The sequence below is a fragment of the Amblyomma maculatum genome, chromosome 9 (assembly GCF_055883805.1).
Source record: "Amblyomma maculatum isolate TAMU_Amacu chromosome 9, ASM5588380v1, whole genome shotgun sequence".
Classification (NCBI taxonomy): Eukaryota; Metazoa; Arthropoda; class Arachnida; order Ixodida; family Ixodidae; genus Amblyomma; species Amblyomma maculatum.
The window spans coordinates 31,671,336-31,687,592 of NC_139352.1; the positions used below are offsets into that span (position 1 = coordinate 31,671,336).

Genomic DNA, 16,257 nt, shown 5'->3' on the forward strand with positions numbered 1-16,257 from the left:
TCTTCGTTTTTGATGATACATATAATGTTATTTGGTTTGTTTACACATATATAGGAAGCCCCTTTAACCAAGCCATATGAACGTGTCTGCGTCGCTTACCATATCTACGAATTAAAAGGTCCTACTGGGTTTAATTCCCATCATCATTCCATCTAACTGTGGACGCCCAAGTTGGTCGCAGCTGACCAGTTACCATTAGCAGGCGGCTGTATGATGTCACTTAGCCTACAGCCAATACGTGACCGCAGATGTCAGCTGCCTGGTACCGCCTGGCAAATCCATATCCTTGATCATTTCCTTATAACGTCGACGTCCAACGTTGTGGAAAGCAGTACATTTAACACTGTGCAGTTAAACGATCTCCAAGCACCAACTCGGGCGACCAATTCAATGAACCTTCTAACGCGACAATGCTAAGGCGCCCTTCTCCAGCAGTATCGGAGTTTTTGTAATGTAGGGCAATTAATCATGGGGATACGTTTGGCAGTTTCTCGACCCCCACAGGACACGACAGAGTCGCAGCAACTACCAGCTCGGGTAACGTACTTGAGATGGAAAGGTGAGACAGGAGTGAGACCCACTAGTACCCCTGAATCCTTGATTCAAGGACGCTGCCCATATAGCTACGGAGACACGCTTGTACTGCTTGGTAAAATGTGGCTTTGTATCTACGTGTACTAGTTTTGGTTATAATGTGGGAGCTCAGAACAGCATGGAGTAGCGTATGCGGAAGACAATTCAGGCGCAAAGTACGCGGGATATAATTGTTAGGTAGGAAATGCAGGAACATGAAAGAAGATCTGAAAGGGAAGCCACGTACGGGTGCCATTAACTCTGGGTCGTCATACCATTAAGACCGCGCGCATCCTAATGCTCGTTCAAGTTTTGCTTTTACCTCGAAAGTGGCCACTCTACAACGAGAGTACAGCGTGTTCGACAGGAACTTGTCAATTTTGGAAAGCCCACAAAACAGGAAAACGTGCCAGCCTCTGGTTAGTTTTTAAACGCTTTTACATTGCCTAAAAACAAGCCGCCCGGGTGCTGTGCGATATTAGTGCACATGAAAAAACCCCAGGTGGCCGAAATTTATTGATCCCTTCACTGCTCGACGACGTTAAACCCCATACCCCAAACAAAACTATCATTTCCTTGCTACGACGTAGGCCGTTAAACTCGTTCTTCAGCTACTATTCAAGGCCATTAAACTGTCTACTGAATATTCGAAGGGCACTTAGCTATGATTTTAAGAGTGCGACGCAACAGCTTAAAAGGCTCGCGTCCAACCCCTAATCTTTGTGAGGCATGTAAGTACTCGTTTAGTTAATACTCTCTTTGTTGGCGCTCATGTTATTTGATACATGCTAATTAGCAGATGGTTCTAACCTCTCTTATTAGGTGCGAGTTTACCCCGTATAGATATAAGTTACCAGTCTGTCAAGCTGTATGACTGAGCCTGCCTTGCATAAGGGCAACATGTAAGACTCGCGATCCACGTTTCGCGGGTTTGACTTCCATCTTAGAGGAGCTAAACAAGTTCGTTAGTTTCGTTGGGTGTATTGAAGTTAAGGTACAAAAGTGGCTCAGGCTATAAGAGACGCCATAGTGGGGGCTTCTGGATTTTGACCACCTCGGGTTCTTTAACGTGCACTAACATCGCATCGAACACTGGCGCTTTTCTTGTCGCCTCCATCGAAAAGCGTCCGCCGCGCGAACGGGTTCGATTCCTCATCCCAGTCGGCAACGTTTCAACTATGTAGTGTGATGCAGTCTCGACGCGTCCCGTACACCGCCGATCAATCAATGTTGGGCTATGACACATGCCGACTGCAACCTGCCAGAGGAATGATTCTCAATGTTCGCTCGTGCTAACTCCATTTATTTATTTTTTTTTTTTGCTAAAACGATGTATTAACAACGTCCCATCAGACGCAGTTTTGATTTATAGCATTATTATACAGGCAGCAATTATTTACAATCATCGAACATTTTTGTCGTTTTTATATTCACAGACATCTTGCACGGATTAGCGGAAGAGAACAGTAATTGAAGTGCCGGAGAAAGAATAGAGGCAGGAACTGAAAACGCATGTGTAATAGACACTTACAGGCCGTTCAGTTTTCCAACAGTCCAGGTGAACTCGATGAAGGGGCTGTGTTTGTGCAGGGCTATCACTTGAGAGATGTGGCCGTTGAATATTTGGTGGATCTCTTGCACTACGGGGCCCTGCAGAGGCGATGTGTTTTGGCACAGGCGTTCTGAAATTTCCTACACCTTCAATTGTAGACATACACAATTGATGGCAAGATAAATAGCAAATATGTAGCAGAGGCGCCGAGTGAAATATGTCGCTGTAACGGTCGTGTAGAGATTATGGCTAGACTAACATTGTTTAACACCACTGACAAACATGAAAAAAAAAATAGCATTTAAAAATTACACCACCATTGAATATTTTTCTCCGGACCGGCCCCTCTAATATGGTGGCATCATACTGGATAGTGTAGAAAAGTTTAAGTATTCTTCGTCGTTAAAAGCTGCTGAGAGTGAAAAACAATTCTCATGATAAATTATTTGGTCGCTTTCCAACTGCTCTTGAAAACAGGTAAGAAACATTTTATTAAATTGCATATTTGCATTTTGATATTGTGGAATTAAATATGTGGCACATTAGTTGGTTGGTTAGTTCATAGGAAGGGAAAGGCGCAGTATCTGTCACACTTGCTCTGTGGACACCTGAACCGCGCCGTAAGGGAAGGGATGAAGGTGGGAGTGAAAGTGGATAGAGAGAAAGGAGAGCCGTAGTGGAGGGCTACGGAGTAATTTCGACCACCTGGGGATCTTTAACGTGAGCTGACATAAGTGCACAATTTTGTCGTGTTATGTTTTATTACCAACTCAGTAGGAGTGGCTAAGTGGCACAGAGTATCAAAATATGAAAATTCATGCACTTGTGACTCCTACAACTTCCAAGCGTTCTTTTTTCTAGCTTCCTAATCTTCGCTGGATAAACTGTAGTGAGGGCCAGAAGATAGAAAGGTCAATCAGCATCATCCACGTTTAGCATTGCTCCGTACTCTCGCTACAAAGCCGCATATACATTTCGTAACGATGCGTTTGTCTAGCCTTTGCGTGCCTTGCCCACTGTTGCTCTGTATGATTTATACCGGCTTCCATTGGGCGAACAGGAGCAGTTTTAGCTGCACTAAAAGTGCTCTCGCGAGTTTCGGCGCCTATCAGTGGTCGAACAGGAGCAGTAGCGTTATGTTCTGTTGGCAGAGGAGGTGCACTTTTGGGGTCCCGAGAGCAGCGGAGAGCAGTCCTCGGTGCTCCATCGCCACTGGCGGAGTACAGAGAGAACGTACATATACCTTGGAGAACGGAGGAAGTCACGTGACCTTTTTGACGTCTCTTCTGGTTATTCGCCCGGAGGAAGGTCACGCCTGACGTCACGCGCTCCCCCTCGCCACGCTGAGCAGCGCGAATGCGAGCGCGGGAAAAGTTTGATCACATGACGCCTGATGTCACGCGCTCCCCATCGCTACGCTGCTCTCCGAGCAGCGTGAATGTTACGTTGGAGAGACGACAACGCGCGTCCCCAGTGCTTTCGTGCGCTGCTCTGGCTGCTCGTTGCTCTTGCTCCTGCTCGCCCAATGGAAACCGGTATTAGTTTGTATGGAGAAAACGGCATTATGTTGCTTTAAACCTCGTCACTTGTATTAAAATCGGAGTTTTCAGTTTATAGTCCTCAGGGGGCGGCTGATATCGCTTCCCTCATACCTTTTCTGATATGCCATTACTCTTTGTAAATTCCAAAGTCGTAATATATATTACTTTAAATAGTTGCAATGTGGCTTTGCAATAATTGTTTGCTTATGGTTTCCTCAATGGGGATGAAACGTGGCCTGATCATTTTGCTCATCAATAGAATAGCTAACAGTTTTCTTTGAACTGATTTTATTAATCGTCAGCTCTTTCTCCGATCTTTACGATTGCTGTAATTTATGCGCCCCATCTGGAAAGGTGTAGCTAAACGTGTAGACAAACTTCCTCCAAAATGGACTAGCTTTTGTAATAAAGAAATGATTGCTCACTGGCAGTCGTATGGCCGCGCTCAGCAGAATTCCATTGAATAATCACACCGTGTTTACAAACTCGATTGTTAAGCGTGGACTGTGCACTACGTTTTCGCATGCTGCTTTGGTCCTCAAATTATAATGACGCAGCTGCGCCTCCACACTTTAGATACATTTAGTTTAGCGCTGCCGCTTATCGCGGCCGTCTACCGTTCCCGCGCACCGTCAGCACAGCACGCGCTGATTGGTCCCGGCGTGCGGCGTCCACCGAAATTTGACGAGAACGTGGCGCCATCTGTTGCCATCGAGGTGATCTGCGCATGCGTACTGACACTCGCGCGACAGCGGTCGCGGTAAGCGGTAGCGCTAAACTAAAAGTCTATATTCAGGCCATTTATCGCACCGTTCCTAAACTTGCGGTGGTGCGTCTGGCGGCGTGGCCGCACGCCTTTCACATACGGCGCGAAAAGATTGTTGAATGCATAGGCTGCCTTTATATTATTTTATTGTAGCGAAAACTACACTAAGCTAGGAGAGGCGCATGTCGCGGTGACCAGCCAGACTCGCAACTGTGCATGGGTCGTTACCATGACAAACGGTTGCGCCGAGAAGCGCCGGTCTCCGCGAGCGCCCCCACGCGACGTCATGGCCCGCCATGTTCATCGTCTTCATCATGATAATCAGTCGGGATTATCATGTTCGCGATGATCTGCCTCAAGGTGTTTTAGAGCGCAGCTCTTTGGCGCCCGTTCCTGCGTTTCGCGTTTTCGTCGCCGTCGATATTGTCCCTTGTAACCAGCTCCCCAAACGGGGCCGCGCGCTCTTTTACCCCCCCCCCCCCTCTGCCTCCGTTTTGACGACGTGCATGTTCTCCGATTGCTTTGCGAGATCCTGCCGCCACAGTTCGTCGCTGCGTATACCCCCCCCCCCCCCCTTTTTGCGTGTCGGCGACGTTGTTCTCCGGTTGCCGAAGCGCCGGCTCGCTATCACCGGATCACGGTGCATGCATCTCAAGCCGAAACGCAGAGCCACGCTGTCTTGATTCGCTAGCGGCCTCAGCGGCATCAGTGAGTCTCATGCTATTTCCTCACGGCGCGACGTTCCTATGGGCCCACGCGCTGCCTCCCGCAGCCTCCTGATAATTTAATTGCTCTCTTTATTTTTCCGAGCACAAAGCATCCTTCATGACAGTCAAGAACTGTTAGTGGAGTGGTCCTAAGGAATATGCGTGAAAAATAAAAAAAAGGTCTGTAATAGTACATGCATGTGTTGCTCGAAATATTTGCCTCAATATATCGAAAAAGGTAAAACAGCTCATGAGCTGCGCTCAAATTTCCAATTAGGAAGTAACGTAATTGTCGGCAATTTTTTTTATAACCTCTTTAATCTGCCTACCACGCAGCTGAGAATGTAGGCCTCGACGCATGCGCTCGTAAGATAGACGTGCAATGGATGAAGAGGCGAACTATGACCACATCTACTATGAAAGGTATCAGCCGAGGCGACGTGAAGAAGCGGTGACGGATCCAGATGTCAACACATAGCGCGACGCCACGCGACGACGCGCAAATAAAGCATGGAAAGCTAAGCGGTAGTGGGAGACGCCTGAAGAGCGGGAAAACCGGCTCGCTAAGCGGCGCCGCCAAGTCTCAGATCGGCAAAGACGCCAAGTAACTGTCGAACTTCAAAAGGGCCATTCAACGCTACAGCAAGAAGTCGAAGCTCGGCGACTGTATGGAGGTGAAGTTCAAATTTGATTTGGCATCAGACCCTCATGCGCAGACGAATGGGGAACCGTAATTAATCGTCTGTATCAAAGGCAGACCATCACGTCTAGATACGGTGTATTTAGAATTGAGGCGGGGTCAAAAAACTTTACAGACCATCAGTTGTTCTTCGTGTCATCAAAGCGTAACATTGAATAAACATGTGCTTTAGACACATCGAAAACCGCGACAGTGTCTCAATTTCCTAACCGGTGCAGACTAACATATAGGATAACCAAACGCAAACCCTAGCTTCCGCTACGTATAACCTGGCTTAGTTGAGCTAAGCAACTGCAAATGTTTTTGACAAAAATTTGGTTGGGGCTAGTTGGCGAATGACTTTACTAAGCTAACGGATGAGCCCAAAGGCTAAGGCGTTATACAGAGAATAGACAGGGCACCCGCTGTAGCGCCTGTCCTTGTTATTTCTCAGTGGATTGTCTAGTGTTTGCGCTCATCGGTTACCACAGAAAAAATATTTTATTGCAAACGGAGCTTAGACGCAAACTTATATAAGCATCGATTCTCCATTTTTAATTTGTTTTGGATCCATTTATTCTTAGTGTGGCGGTCACTCTCGTCGCGTAACGAAGCTACGTCTTTCAAGCATTCGAGAGCAGCGACAGGAATAGACTCGACGGAGGAACACGCTGTCTATGGATGTCTTTCGATACTCCCCACCTTCACCTGATGCGGCCATTATGCGGACGTCTTGCAAAATAACCCGCACTTGATACGTTATTACTTTAGCGGACAAATTATGAATTTAGTCCTGTGGAGACCCGAGCGAAGTGGCTCGTGACCGTCAAAAAAACGGCGTCCGTTAGTCGGTGATTAGCCGTAAGTGCAGGAGTTCCGCATTTATTTTCCCTTTTCCCAGTGATGGAGCCACAGGTAACAACGGCAAGGGCGTGAATGCAGCGCGAGCTGTTATTTTCAGTCACATCGCCATAAATCTCACAGGTCTGCAAACCATAGGCCACTTGATGTAGAGGTGCACCGAAATAAAACGATTCGATGAAGCGGTGGCCGAGAGCCAGAGACCGAGAGCCCATCCGGCTGATCACATTCGGTTACCTGATGCTCGCCATATTGCCGGCGCGAGCGAATAGACCCTGCTACCACCAGTATTGTCCAAACACGCTTTCAGTGCTACATGCAAGGTTTGTTGTTTACCTGCAGCTGCGCTCAGATTCTGCGTCTGGGTGAGCGCCGTGGTTCGTAATTAACTTGGCGGCGAGACTGTGCGCAAAGGAGTCCAAACGCTCATGCATCGCTTTGACAAGTGCGGTGAAAATTTTGTTTTTGCCATGGTAACGTATAGAAAAAAAAGCATGCCTCGTGTCGAAAATGATGCGAGAATCAGGTAATCGAGACAGTTCAGCCGGATGTGAGGACGCATCCTCGTTCGCTGCTAAGCACCTGCCGACAAGGAGCGCTTTAATGCAGTTTTTGTTTTCAGTTTTGCCACCACTGCGGCGCTCCGCTTTACTTCATTTTACTTTTAGAGCACCTGGGGCCTTATTATTGATACGCATGGCGGCTTTTCGGCGACATATTGTTTTCTGATTGGTTCTCAGAATAGTCCCGCGTTTCAAATTTGTAGCGTGGAATTTTGAGGCGTCAAAATGGCTTTTGGCGGTGGTGTCAAAATGACGTGGCCTTGCAAACGAAGTTTTAGCACAGGTATTGACGGTGCCTGAATGGCAAATATAAGTAATTGTGGGGGGTAAAACGAAGGTATATGAGGCAAGGAGGAAATCACTTGTGCTTGTATTATAAATGGAGTGAAAGGTACAGCTTGCTGTCCTGGAGCGCTTCCTGAAATCTGATTGGCTGACGTATATAGGAAAATATGTCATGCATGCACGTAATACGGGGATGTCAAAATGACGTTTCATGACGTAAAGGATGTTCTGCTATTTCCATACATCACAGAAGTTGGTTGCCACGTTGGAGACTGCATTGAGGCGAGGGCAAAAACATGGCGGATTTGGCGTGGGATATATGCGGCCGTTAGTTCTTCGCCGCATTTTGCTAGACAATTTCTTCCGGTGAATAAGTAAGCTGAGAAATCATATTGTAATTGGAGAAAGCGCGAGAACAACGTCATGAGGATACTTTTCAGCTGCGCAACCTATTATAGGAATTCTAATGAAGGCGCAAATTTACAGCCGCTCGAGGGCCCCAGCTGCTCTCCCGTTGCAAACGCTTTGCCCTTACAGAGAAACCATGTATCCACGTGGTTGTTGCCAAGCGCAGCCATGGTAATCTGCTAACCCAAGCGGTTTATCTGCGGGACAAGAGGCAACTGAGAGAGCACAGCGATGTTTCCGATTTATCTATCTGGACGGTTCGTGAGTGCGACAACCTGATGTGGCTTTGCAAGGAACTTCGTGTCGACATGCAAGCAGCGAGGAATCACCATGCAGTGCCGTACACGTCGGCCCTAAACACTGCCTTTTTTCTAGTCTGCCTTTTTTTTTGGTCTAGTACTACGAATTATGGGTTCACTTCAATGTTATTAAAGTGAGCCTTCACAACGAGCTGCACACGCACACGCGCTCGTTCTCTTTCTTTGCGCTGCGTCCGCGCTCTATACAACTCAAGGTGACAAAAGCAGGCTTACTGACCTGCCGGTAGCCTGTCATACCCCGGCTGTTTAAAAAAGGTGGGCAGCATAGCTAGTCGCTAGCACTAATTAAGACTTTGAGACTGCGAGTGTTGTACTCGGACATGGACCGATGCCGACCGCACAGGCGCCTCTTCGCAACTGCTGGAGCTACTTCATAAATTTATCGATTACTTCTGTTTACGACGAGGTCCTTAAACATTGCAGGAAAAGAACGCCTTGTTCGAGGTCCTTAATGTTTCAGTTCCTGCATTCAAATGCCGCTGACAAGTGATCGTGAGAAGTCATCGGAGCTTATGAGGAGCAATGGCGTATGCGCTCCCATTCTGCGCCAAGACACTGCGAATATTCCGTTGCCGCTCTTCCTCTTCAACTGTAACGCTCATCGCGTCTCCTGAACTCGCTCAGCCTCTTCGTGAGTTGCTGCTACCGAATATCCGATCGCAAGTATGTCATGAGACACTGAGACCGCCACGCCGCAATACATTTCACTCGCCCTCACTGCCCAACCCGAGGCGCCCAAATCGCGAAATGCACCACAGCGGCTCGGCTCCTGGGGCATCGTCGTTTTTCAAATTTGGCCCCAATATACTTTAGTAGACGACGGCGCTTTTTTCTACAACTTTTCTTCTCTTTTTCTTCCGATGGCGTAACCCAATTGTGTGCATACGTAACCTGGCACCGTCCTACTGCACACGTCACGCGTACGTCAAAATTTGAACTAAATGGCTGATTGTCTGGAATAGGGCTTTTGTATAGGTGTGTTTATGTAGCGGCTGCATGGCATGGAGCTTGGCTTCTCTAAGGTCCCCCTGTGAGAAAAATGCCGACAACATGGTGCCGCTCTTCGATACAGCCTGGCACCCTCCTCACTTTTGGGGTGAAAGCCTTTCTAGGCCCAATCAAGTGGCGTGCGCAGGACCATGTCAAACAAGACAGACCAACTAACCTAGTGGTAGCCACATAAGAAGCCAATATTGGCTAAATTGTCTAAAGTATCCATACATTGGGTAATCGATAGCCAAAAGGCATGTCACTCTAGAAAGGTCGTAAATCAATCCAGAAGTACAGAATCCAATACAGTAGCAGCATATGAAGCCTGAAATAGCCTCACCGAGGCTGCAGTATGCCAAACCAAACCAATAAACAAATAAAAACTAAATTGGAGCAAAATCTAGAAAGGTCGTAGGTCAATCCATAAGCCCAGATTCCTATCCAGTAGACACAGAACGAGCAGTTGGTAAATCTAATGTTTACACTAAAATATAAAATTATAAGATCAAAACATATTGAAAATGAAAATGTAACAACAATACAGGAATAAAAAAATAGTGAAGCTATACAGAAACTGAAATATCAATAACAAAAGAAATAAGTGTGTCGCCTTACAGCATCAAAGCAGTGTTAAGTGTCTGCCAGAATTGCTTACTCTGTCCACTTAATCTCACTTCTGCCTGCTTGATTAAACTAAAGTAGAAACTTTATTTATCTTTTAGCTGCCACTCCTCTTCCTTTGACTTGAGTCGGCCAAAATTTACACGCATATATCTTCCCACGCTTTTCTTTAGGTGAACGCGCGACCTTCCACCAATATGTCGATAAACGTCATGAGCCCAGCGGCGAAATCTTTGCAAGGTATATATTAATGGTCAAGCGATAGTACTTCGGCGGGTTGGAATGCGACATACTTACAATTATAATACTTGGGTATCAGAATTTTGGCCCTTAGCGGTCACGCAGCGCAATTTCTGCCCAGAAAGAGAGACATTTGTCGCTTAATGTTCTAGAAATTTCCACTGGCAAAGAATAGCGCAAACGGCAATTCAGTGTCTCATCAGAAATAAATTTTCTGCTCTCCTCGATAGCAAAAACGAAAGAAAAGCAAAGCCTCTATAAATATTTCTTTACTCGCAGTGGCAAGAAAGCAGATGAATGGCATTGCATTACGTGAAGCGCCATGGCAACGACATCTTACCGGATAATTTCACTTACCAAGTCACGCCTTCTTCTATTACAAGAAAGCAGGTGGCCTCATGTTTCTTCTCCTAATAGTTTCTCCACAGCATGCAGAAAGTCGAAGTAAAAGTGATACCGGACAAAACCCAGGTGGGGATGGGTCGTGTTCTTGTAACAGCCTAGCCAAACAAAGCTGTTTCGGACTGTTCATTGCATGTGTAATGAATCTGGCAACAAGGGCCCTCAAGATTGGCAACCATGTGCAAGCCGGCCAACCGGGTTGCTCATATAAAAGCCCCAGGCGGGGATGGGTCGTGTTCTTGTAACAGCCTAGCCAAACAAAGCTGTTTCGGACTGTTCATTGCATGTGTAATGAATCTGGCAACAAGGGCCTTCAAGACTGGCAACCATGTGCAAGCCGGCCAGCCGGCTTGTTCATATAAAAGCGGAAGCGCCCAATAAACGCGAATGTTAATCTCCACCTCGAGCTCAGCGGTTGTCTGCGTCGCATGCTATCTTGAATGACTCACGGTGTCAGAAGTGGAATAGGAGCCCACGCCCATATTCCTGGACCAGAACGGACGGCGGACCACAGTTTTCATCGCAGGAATTTCGTGCTTTTGCAAGACAGTGCGAATTTGCCCATGGTGTTTCTAGTAGTGGTTTCCCACGCTCCCATGGTCTGGCAGAGAAAGGGTTGAATATTGGGAAACGTCTCCTCAAGAAGGCGTTATATGCAAATGAAGGCTTTTGGATTGGGCTTCTAAATTACAGGACGGCACCACTCGAAGACTTAAAAGCCCCGTGCGAGCTACTCATGCGCAGGAAGCTAAAAAGAAGACTGCCCGACTTCGAAGACCATAGGGCACCAAATGTCAGAAAGCACACCCAAGCCCACCTAAGCCCACCCTCAGAGGTGTCAACTAGAGGAGCTCGGCGAGCATGACACCGTTAGGCTGCTCAACAAGAGAGGGTGGATCACAAAGATCCGCGTAGAAAAAGCCGTCGTTCCTCGCTCATACATGATCCATACGGAAGGCGGGAGTCAGCTTCTTCGCAACCGTCAGCATTTGCTGCGAACAAGAGTTCAACCCATCACTACAAACAATCCTTAACTATATGTAAGGCAGTGCTAACAACTGTGCTTCTATTCCAGGGCACGCAACACAACAGGAGTTCTAGGGCAACTGGAACCCCACGCGTGACGATAAAGCTCCGGCTGCCCACACACCTCAAGGGTACCCTGCACCAGGGCAACAAAGTCCTCTGGAAATCACGATTTCCGAGCCGTACGACGCTGGGCTTCGCCGGAGGACCTGGCTAAGGAAACAGCCCACCCGCCCAGCATATCAGAAGGACTTGCAGCACCACGGCCGGTCTCGAGGGAGAGCGCGTTTCTGTTCTCTTACGGCCTCTCCAATGGGGTCTGTTTCAACCGCCCGCCGCGCCTCGGTGGGGTCGCCACCGCCCCACTGCTGCTCCTCCGCTACAGCCGTTCACGCGCAAGGGAAACGCGCGCTCGCTTTTAGCTTCGCCCGCGTCAGTTGCAACTGGCAGGTCCTGACATTTCGCCCCTCATGGTTTATACAAAGTCCGTCATCAACATCGAACATTTATCGTGTACGCGGAATAAAATACAGTCAACAATCCGCTCACGCGCGCGCTCCTTCGTCAGTGCGGCCGTGCACGGTCGAATGAAGCTTCTGGTACACTTCAACATTTTTTACCTCTAAGTTTTGTACAAAAATAAATTTACCAGGCTATGCAATCTGCTCTTTGAATGTTTTAAGCAGGTGTAGCGCAACCTGACGTGAGTGCATGGTGAACTGTTGGGTGGAGATTCTGTCAACCGCTACCGTTTTCGTTTAGATCAGAAGAGGCACCGGCAAAAATTCATGGCGCGTCTCAGATTCAGAGTAAATAACAAAAATTTACTCATATAGTAAAAATTTCACTTGTCTAGTGGACTGGGCTGTTCTAGCTTCGTTCAAAACGTATCAGTCGGTTGAAAGACCGAAGATGTATATGTAGTCTCGCGACTACTTTTAATCAATGAAATGGGCATAAACAGTTAAGCAGAATCGAAAAGAGCAGCAAACAATAAAAAAATTTCCTTCAAAGTTACACATTGCAGTATATATTCATCAATTCATCAAAATGCGACCTGCGTCTAGAAAATTCAGGCTCAAAATCTTCCTGCATGGCTTGTGCACATAAGGAGTTGGGCTCTCGGTCTTCTCTGTCACTTTCCTGGTATAATTAATTGAGAAGAAGAATTCTGAGAAATTTTTCAAATATCAAAGAAACGGACCTAATAACATAGCTGTTGTCAATTCCTTTCTGGCAACTCAGTGTTGAGTTCTGAAATGCTGACAGAATCAGGATCTTGAGTACTTCGAGAACATTTGTGTGTTGTAGGTGCACGGCAGCTTTTTCAAAAAAAAAAAAGGTTTGTCCAATAGGGCAGCAAGCTCTGGTTTCGGATAATGCAGTCCACTAGAACATTGTCCTCGTAGAAGAGCGTACTACATGGGGCTGCTTCTTTCGTTAGTTTCAAGAAGAATAGCGCAAGCGTAAGACCCGAAGTTGATTAACTAAACGATATATCCAGCGACGTAAGGTGAACCGGAATTTGTGACAGTGGAAAATGGGATGGTAGGAGATGCCATCACTTCCTTCCGTGCCTTGATCTTGCTCTCAGATGAAACGTCCGTCTTGACAATGTAGTCATGTGCCGCTAGCTGTTACGGCCCTCGCATCTGGCATATGTCATTCCCTTCTGCACATTAACCTTACTTTCCCGAAGAGAGCCTCAATGGGTCGCTATATATAGGCTTGAAATGAGTCTTCAGTGAGAGTGTCCTTCTTTAACGCTTTAGAAGTTTCTTGCATACTTTCGATATAGCAGGTGGACTCATTTGTAAGTCACTGCATCGAGTACCACCTTCATCATTTATTGGCCTTTTTTTACCACTTCGAGCACAAGTGGTGTCATGAATATCAACCATTTTTTGTTTTCATATTAAGCATAATATCATGTAAAAAGTTCATTAAAATTTGCAAAATTAAAATATTGTTTATAATTAATACCACACATTGCCAAGTATATGAATTGTAATAACACTTAAAACTCAACCCTACAACGTTTACTTTGACTGTTATACTAATACTTTATATCATGCAAGCATTTTGCAATTTACATTACATTTTTATGAAATTATTTTCATCTTCGGTGCTATATGAATGGTTTCGCATCTAGCGCTGAAAGACGGTTTTGCTGTTGCAGACGAGTTGCTGTCATGTTAGCCTTGAAGAAGCTTCGATGAGATCACTGCTCATTCAGTTTTCTTTTTGTTCCCATTCGTGTACAGGCTTGGGAAAAATTCGGATTAAAATGAACAAAAGTAGCCGTGCCGCAATGAATGCCATGCTTGTCGAACGTTTGCTGAACGACAGTGTTTTTTATATCCGTTCACGTGTGGTACGTTGACGACAGACCGCTGCAGCATCTACCTTCTGTGCTCTTTAATTTCGGGGCTGCACTCACCACGAAACTCGCGAGCGACAACACGAAACCAGGCAAAAACCACTCGCCGCCGCTGAAGCAGACGCGGAGCGAACAGTGAGCAGGTCGCGCCCCTTGCGGTGGCGGAGAGCGTAGCTCAAGGAGAAAAGTTCCCATTGTTCCCGGAGCGATTGAGAAGGCCGTAAGAAAGAGCGCGCGCCCTCTCCCTCGAGACCGGCCGTGGCAGCACATAGCCTAAATCGATTAGTGCTGTTGTATTCTGCTGGTTTGTTTTTCTGTTTTTAGAGAGAGAAAGATGTGACAGATCTGGCAACCAGGGTCCTCAAGATTGGCAACCATGCTGAGCAAACTGGCCAGCAGCATTGTTGATATGAAAGCGAAAGCGCACAATAAACGCGTCTGTTGCTCTGCACCTCAAGCTCAGCGGTTGTCTGCGCATGCGCGTATTTAGTTCCGCGCTGTTCTCCGTCATACGGTGCTTATAGACCGGGCAGTCGACGCTGGTGTGTTCACGGAAAAAACTGGAGCATGTAGAACGCGCGTACGAGTTCTTTTTAATAGTACAAATAATACAAGTGTTCGCGTCAGTGAATGCTTTCTTGGTGGTCGTAGTTCTGTACACAAAACTTGAAGAGGTTCATCTATCCTGGAACCAATTCAAGAGCATCACCCATCGTCCGGCACCGGAGGCGCTGCTGTCTGTTCTACCTTGGCTCGTTTCTGTGCTCAGTTAGGCTTCTCTATCGCAACCAGCTAGTCTAGCTTCACGTCGTTCGATGTCTCGACAGTTTGTCTGGCACATTTGTGGTCTGTGTCTTAGCGAGATGGCACATCTGCACAATGTATATTTATTTACGTTAAAAAAGTCGTGCAGATAAAAATTACGAGGGCGATGGTGTCCACTCCACAGTGCGAGAATGTGTCGCAGTTCAACAAGTGGTGAATCGGCTGCTTCGATAGCATAGTAGAGTCCTGCCTGGGCCAGGGAAGCCGATATGTTCGTTTAGGCATTGTTATAGAAAACGCGCTGTTTCTTTTATAATTTCGTTAAAATGGAGGTCACGATCGGCACGCACTGCTCCTATGCGATAGATTCACACCATTTTCATGTCGGATGCTATTGTTTACACATTGCGGAATAACGTGACCTTGATGAACGGGAGCAGTAGAGTTAAGGCTCCATTAATGGCGGAGGTTTAACTTGGCTGAACATATAGTACAATGTACGAAAGCGCTGTGGTTCGAGCAGTCCTTTGCGTACTTATATGAAGTTATGAAGGGAATAGTCTCATGAAGGTTTAGCAACTGAATAGAAAGTCGGCGTACATATGTGAAAATATCTGTATTGATATATTAGAAAGAAGTTGTATAACTTACTGAATGCCACCTCAAAGCAGCGGTGGATATGGAGGTTTGAGGACAACTCGCAGGAAATAGGCAATGTGGCTGGTTTGTTTCACGAGGAAACTTATCCGGCGCTTACCTTGACGACGCGGTAGGTGACTTGATCTCCCATCTCCCGCGCCACGGTGTAGGCGCTGAATGTGTAGTGGCCCGGAGGGCTCATGTTGCCTGGCGGAGAACGATCGAACGAGTATGCGGCGAATGTCTGGCGGAGCTCCACAACTGTTTGAGTCTGTCGTAGCATAACCTTGGAGATCAAGCCTGAGCCGACGTCGATCTCGACGCGATATTTCTGCAACGGCATCCGCACATTGAGCAATTCCTCCTTATGCGCCCGAAAGTGTATGGAATCAAAGCTTTGATTTCCGCACACAGAAGGAAGTATGTCAGGCGACTGTTATTTTGCGATGTTCAACTATTATGCAGTTTTTATAAAAGGAAAATTTTTCTACATTGCGTTTGTACATCAAAGTTCATAAAAATATTTTATTTCAAGTAAACACGCGTTTAGACATGCTTGAGATCCACTTTGAAAATAATAGAGAGATTTAGCACACCGTGATCCTTGATCTGCTACCGTGATCTGCCAGCGCGCGTTCCGTTGCGCATGCCCAGATCACTTTGATGCCGATAGATGGCGCCGCATACTTGATGCCGGCACATAGACCTGCCGCGTCGGGACCAATCAGCTTGCGCGCCAAGCCCACGCGCGGTACAGGGTCACGGTGGCGGATCGCGGAACACGGTAAGCTAAATCTCTCTAATGTATGCCCAATGTTCCCACTAATGTTTGGTGATGGATTGAGCAAAAAAGCCGTTTTCAATCGTTTTTTAGCAAACCGTGTAGTTATAGGGCAACATTGACAACGTAGCAAGACAACCGCTGCAGATACGGGCATA

General features: G+C 46.8%; 1 protein-coding gene across 1 annotated transcript in view; it reads right to left on the bottom strand.

The window, feature by feature from the left end:
- LOC146178771 (lysosomal alpha-mannosidase-like) overlaps positions 1 to 16,257 on the bottom strand; it is a 41,271-nt gene that overhangs the window by 13,144 nt on the left and 11,870 nt on the right. The window contains exons 5-6 of the mRNA XM_084580023.1: positions 15,437 to 15,649; positions 2,105 to 2,223 (exon numbers count right to left, since the gene is read on the bottom strand). Coding sequence (XP_084436149.1) covers positions 2,105 to 2,223; positions 15,437 to 15,649 — 332 coding nt within the window. The remainder of the gene's footprint in view (positions 1 to 2,104; positions 2,224 to 15,436; positions 15,650 to 16,257) is intronic.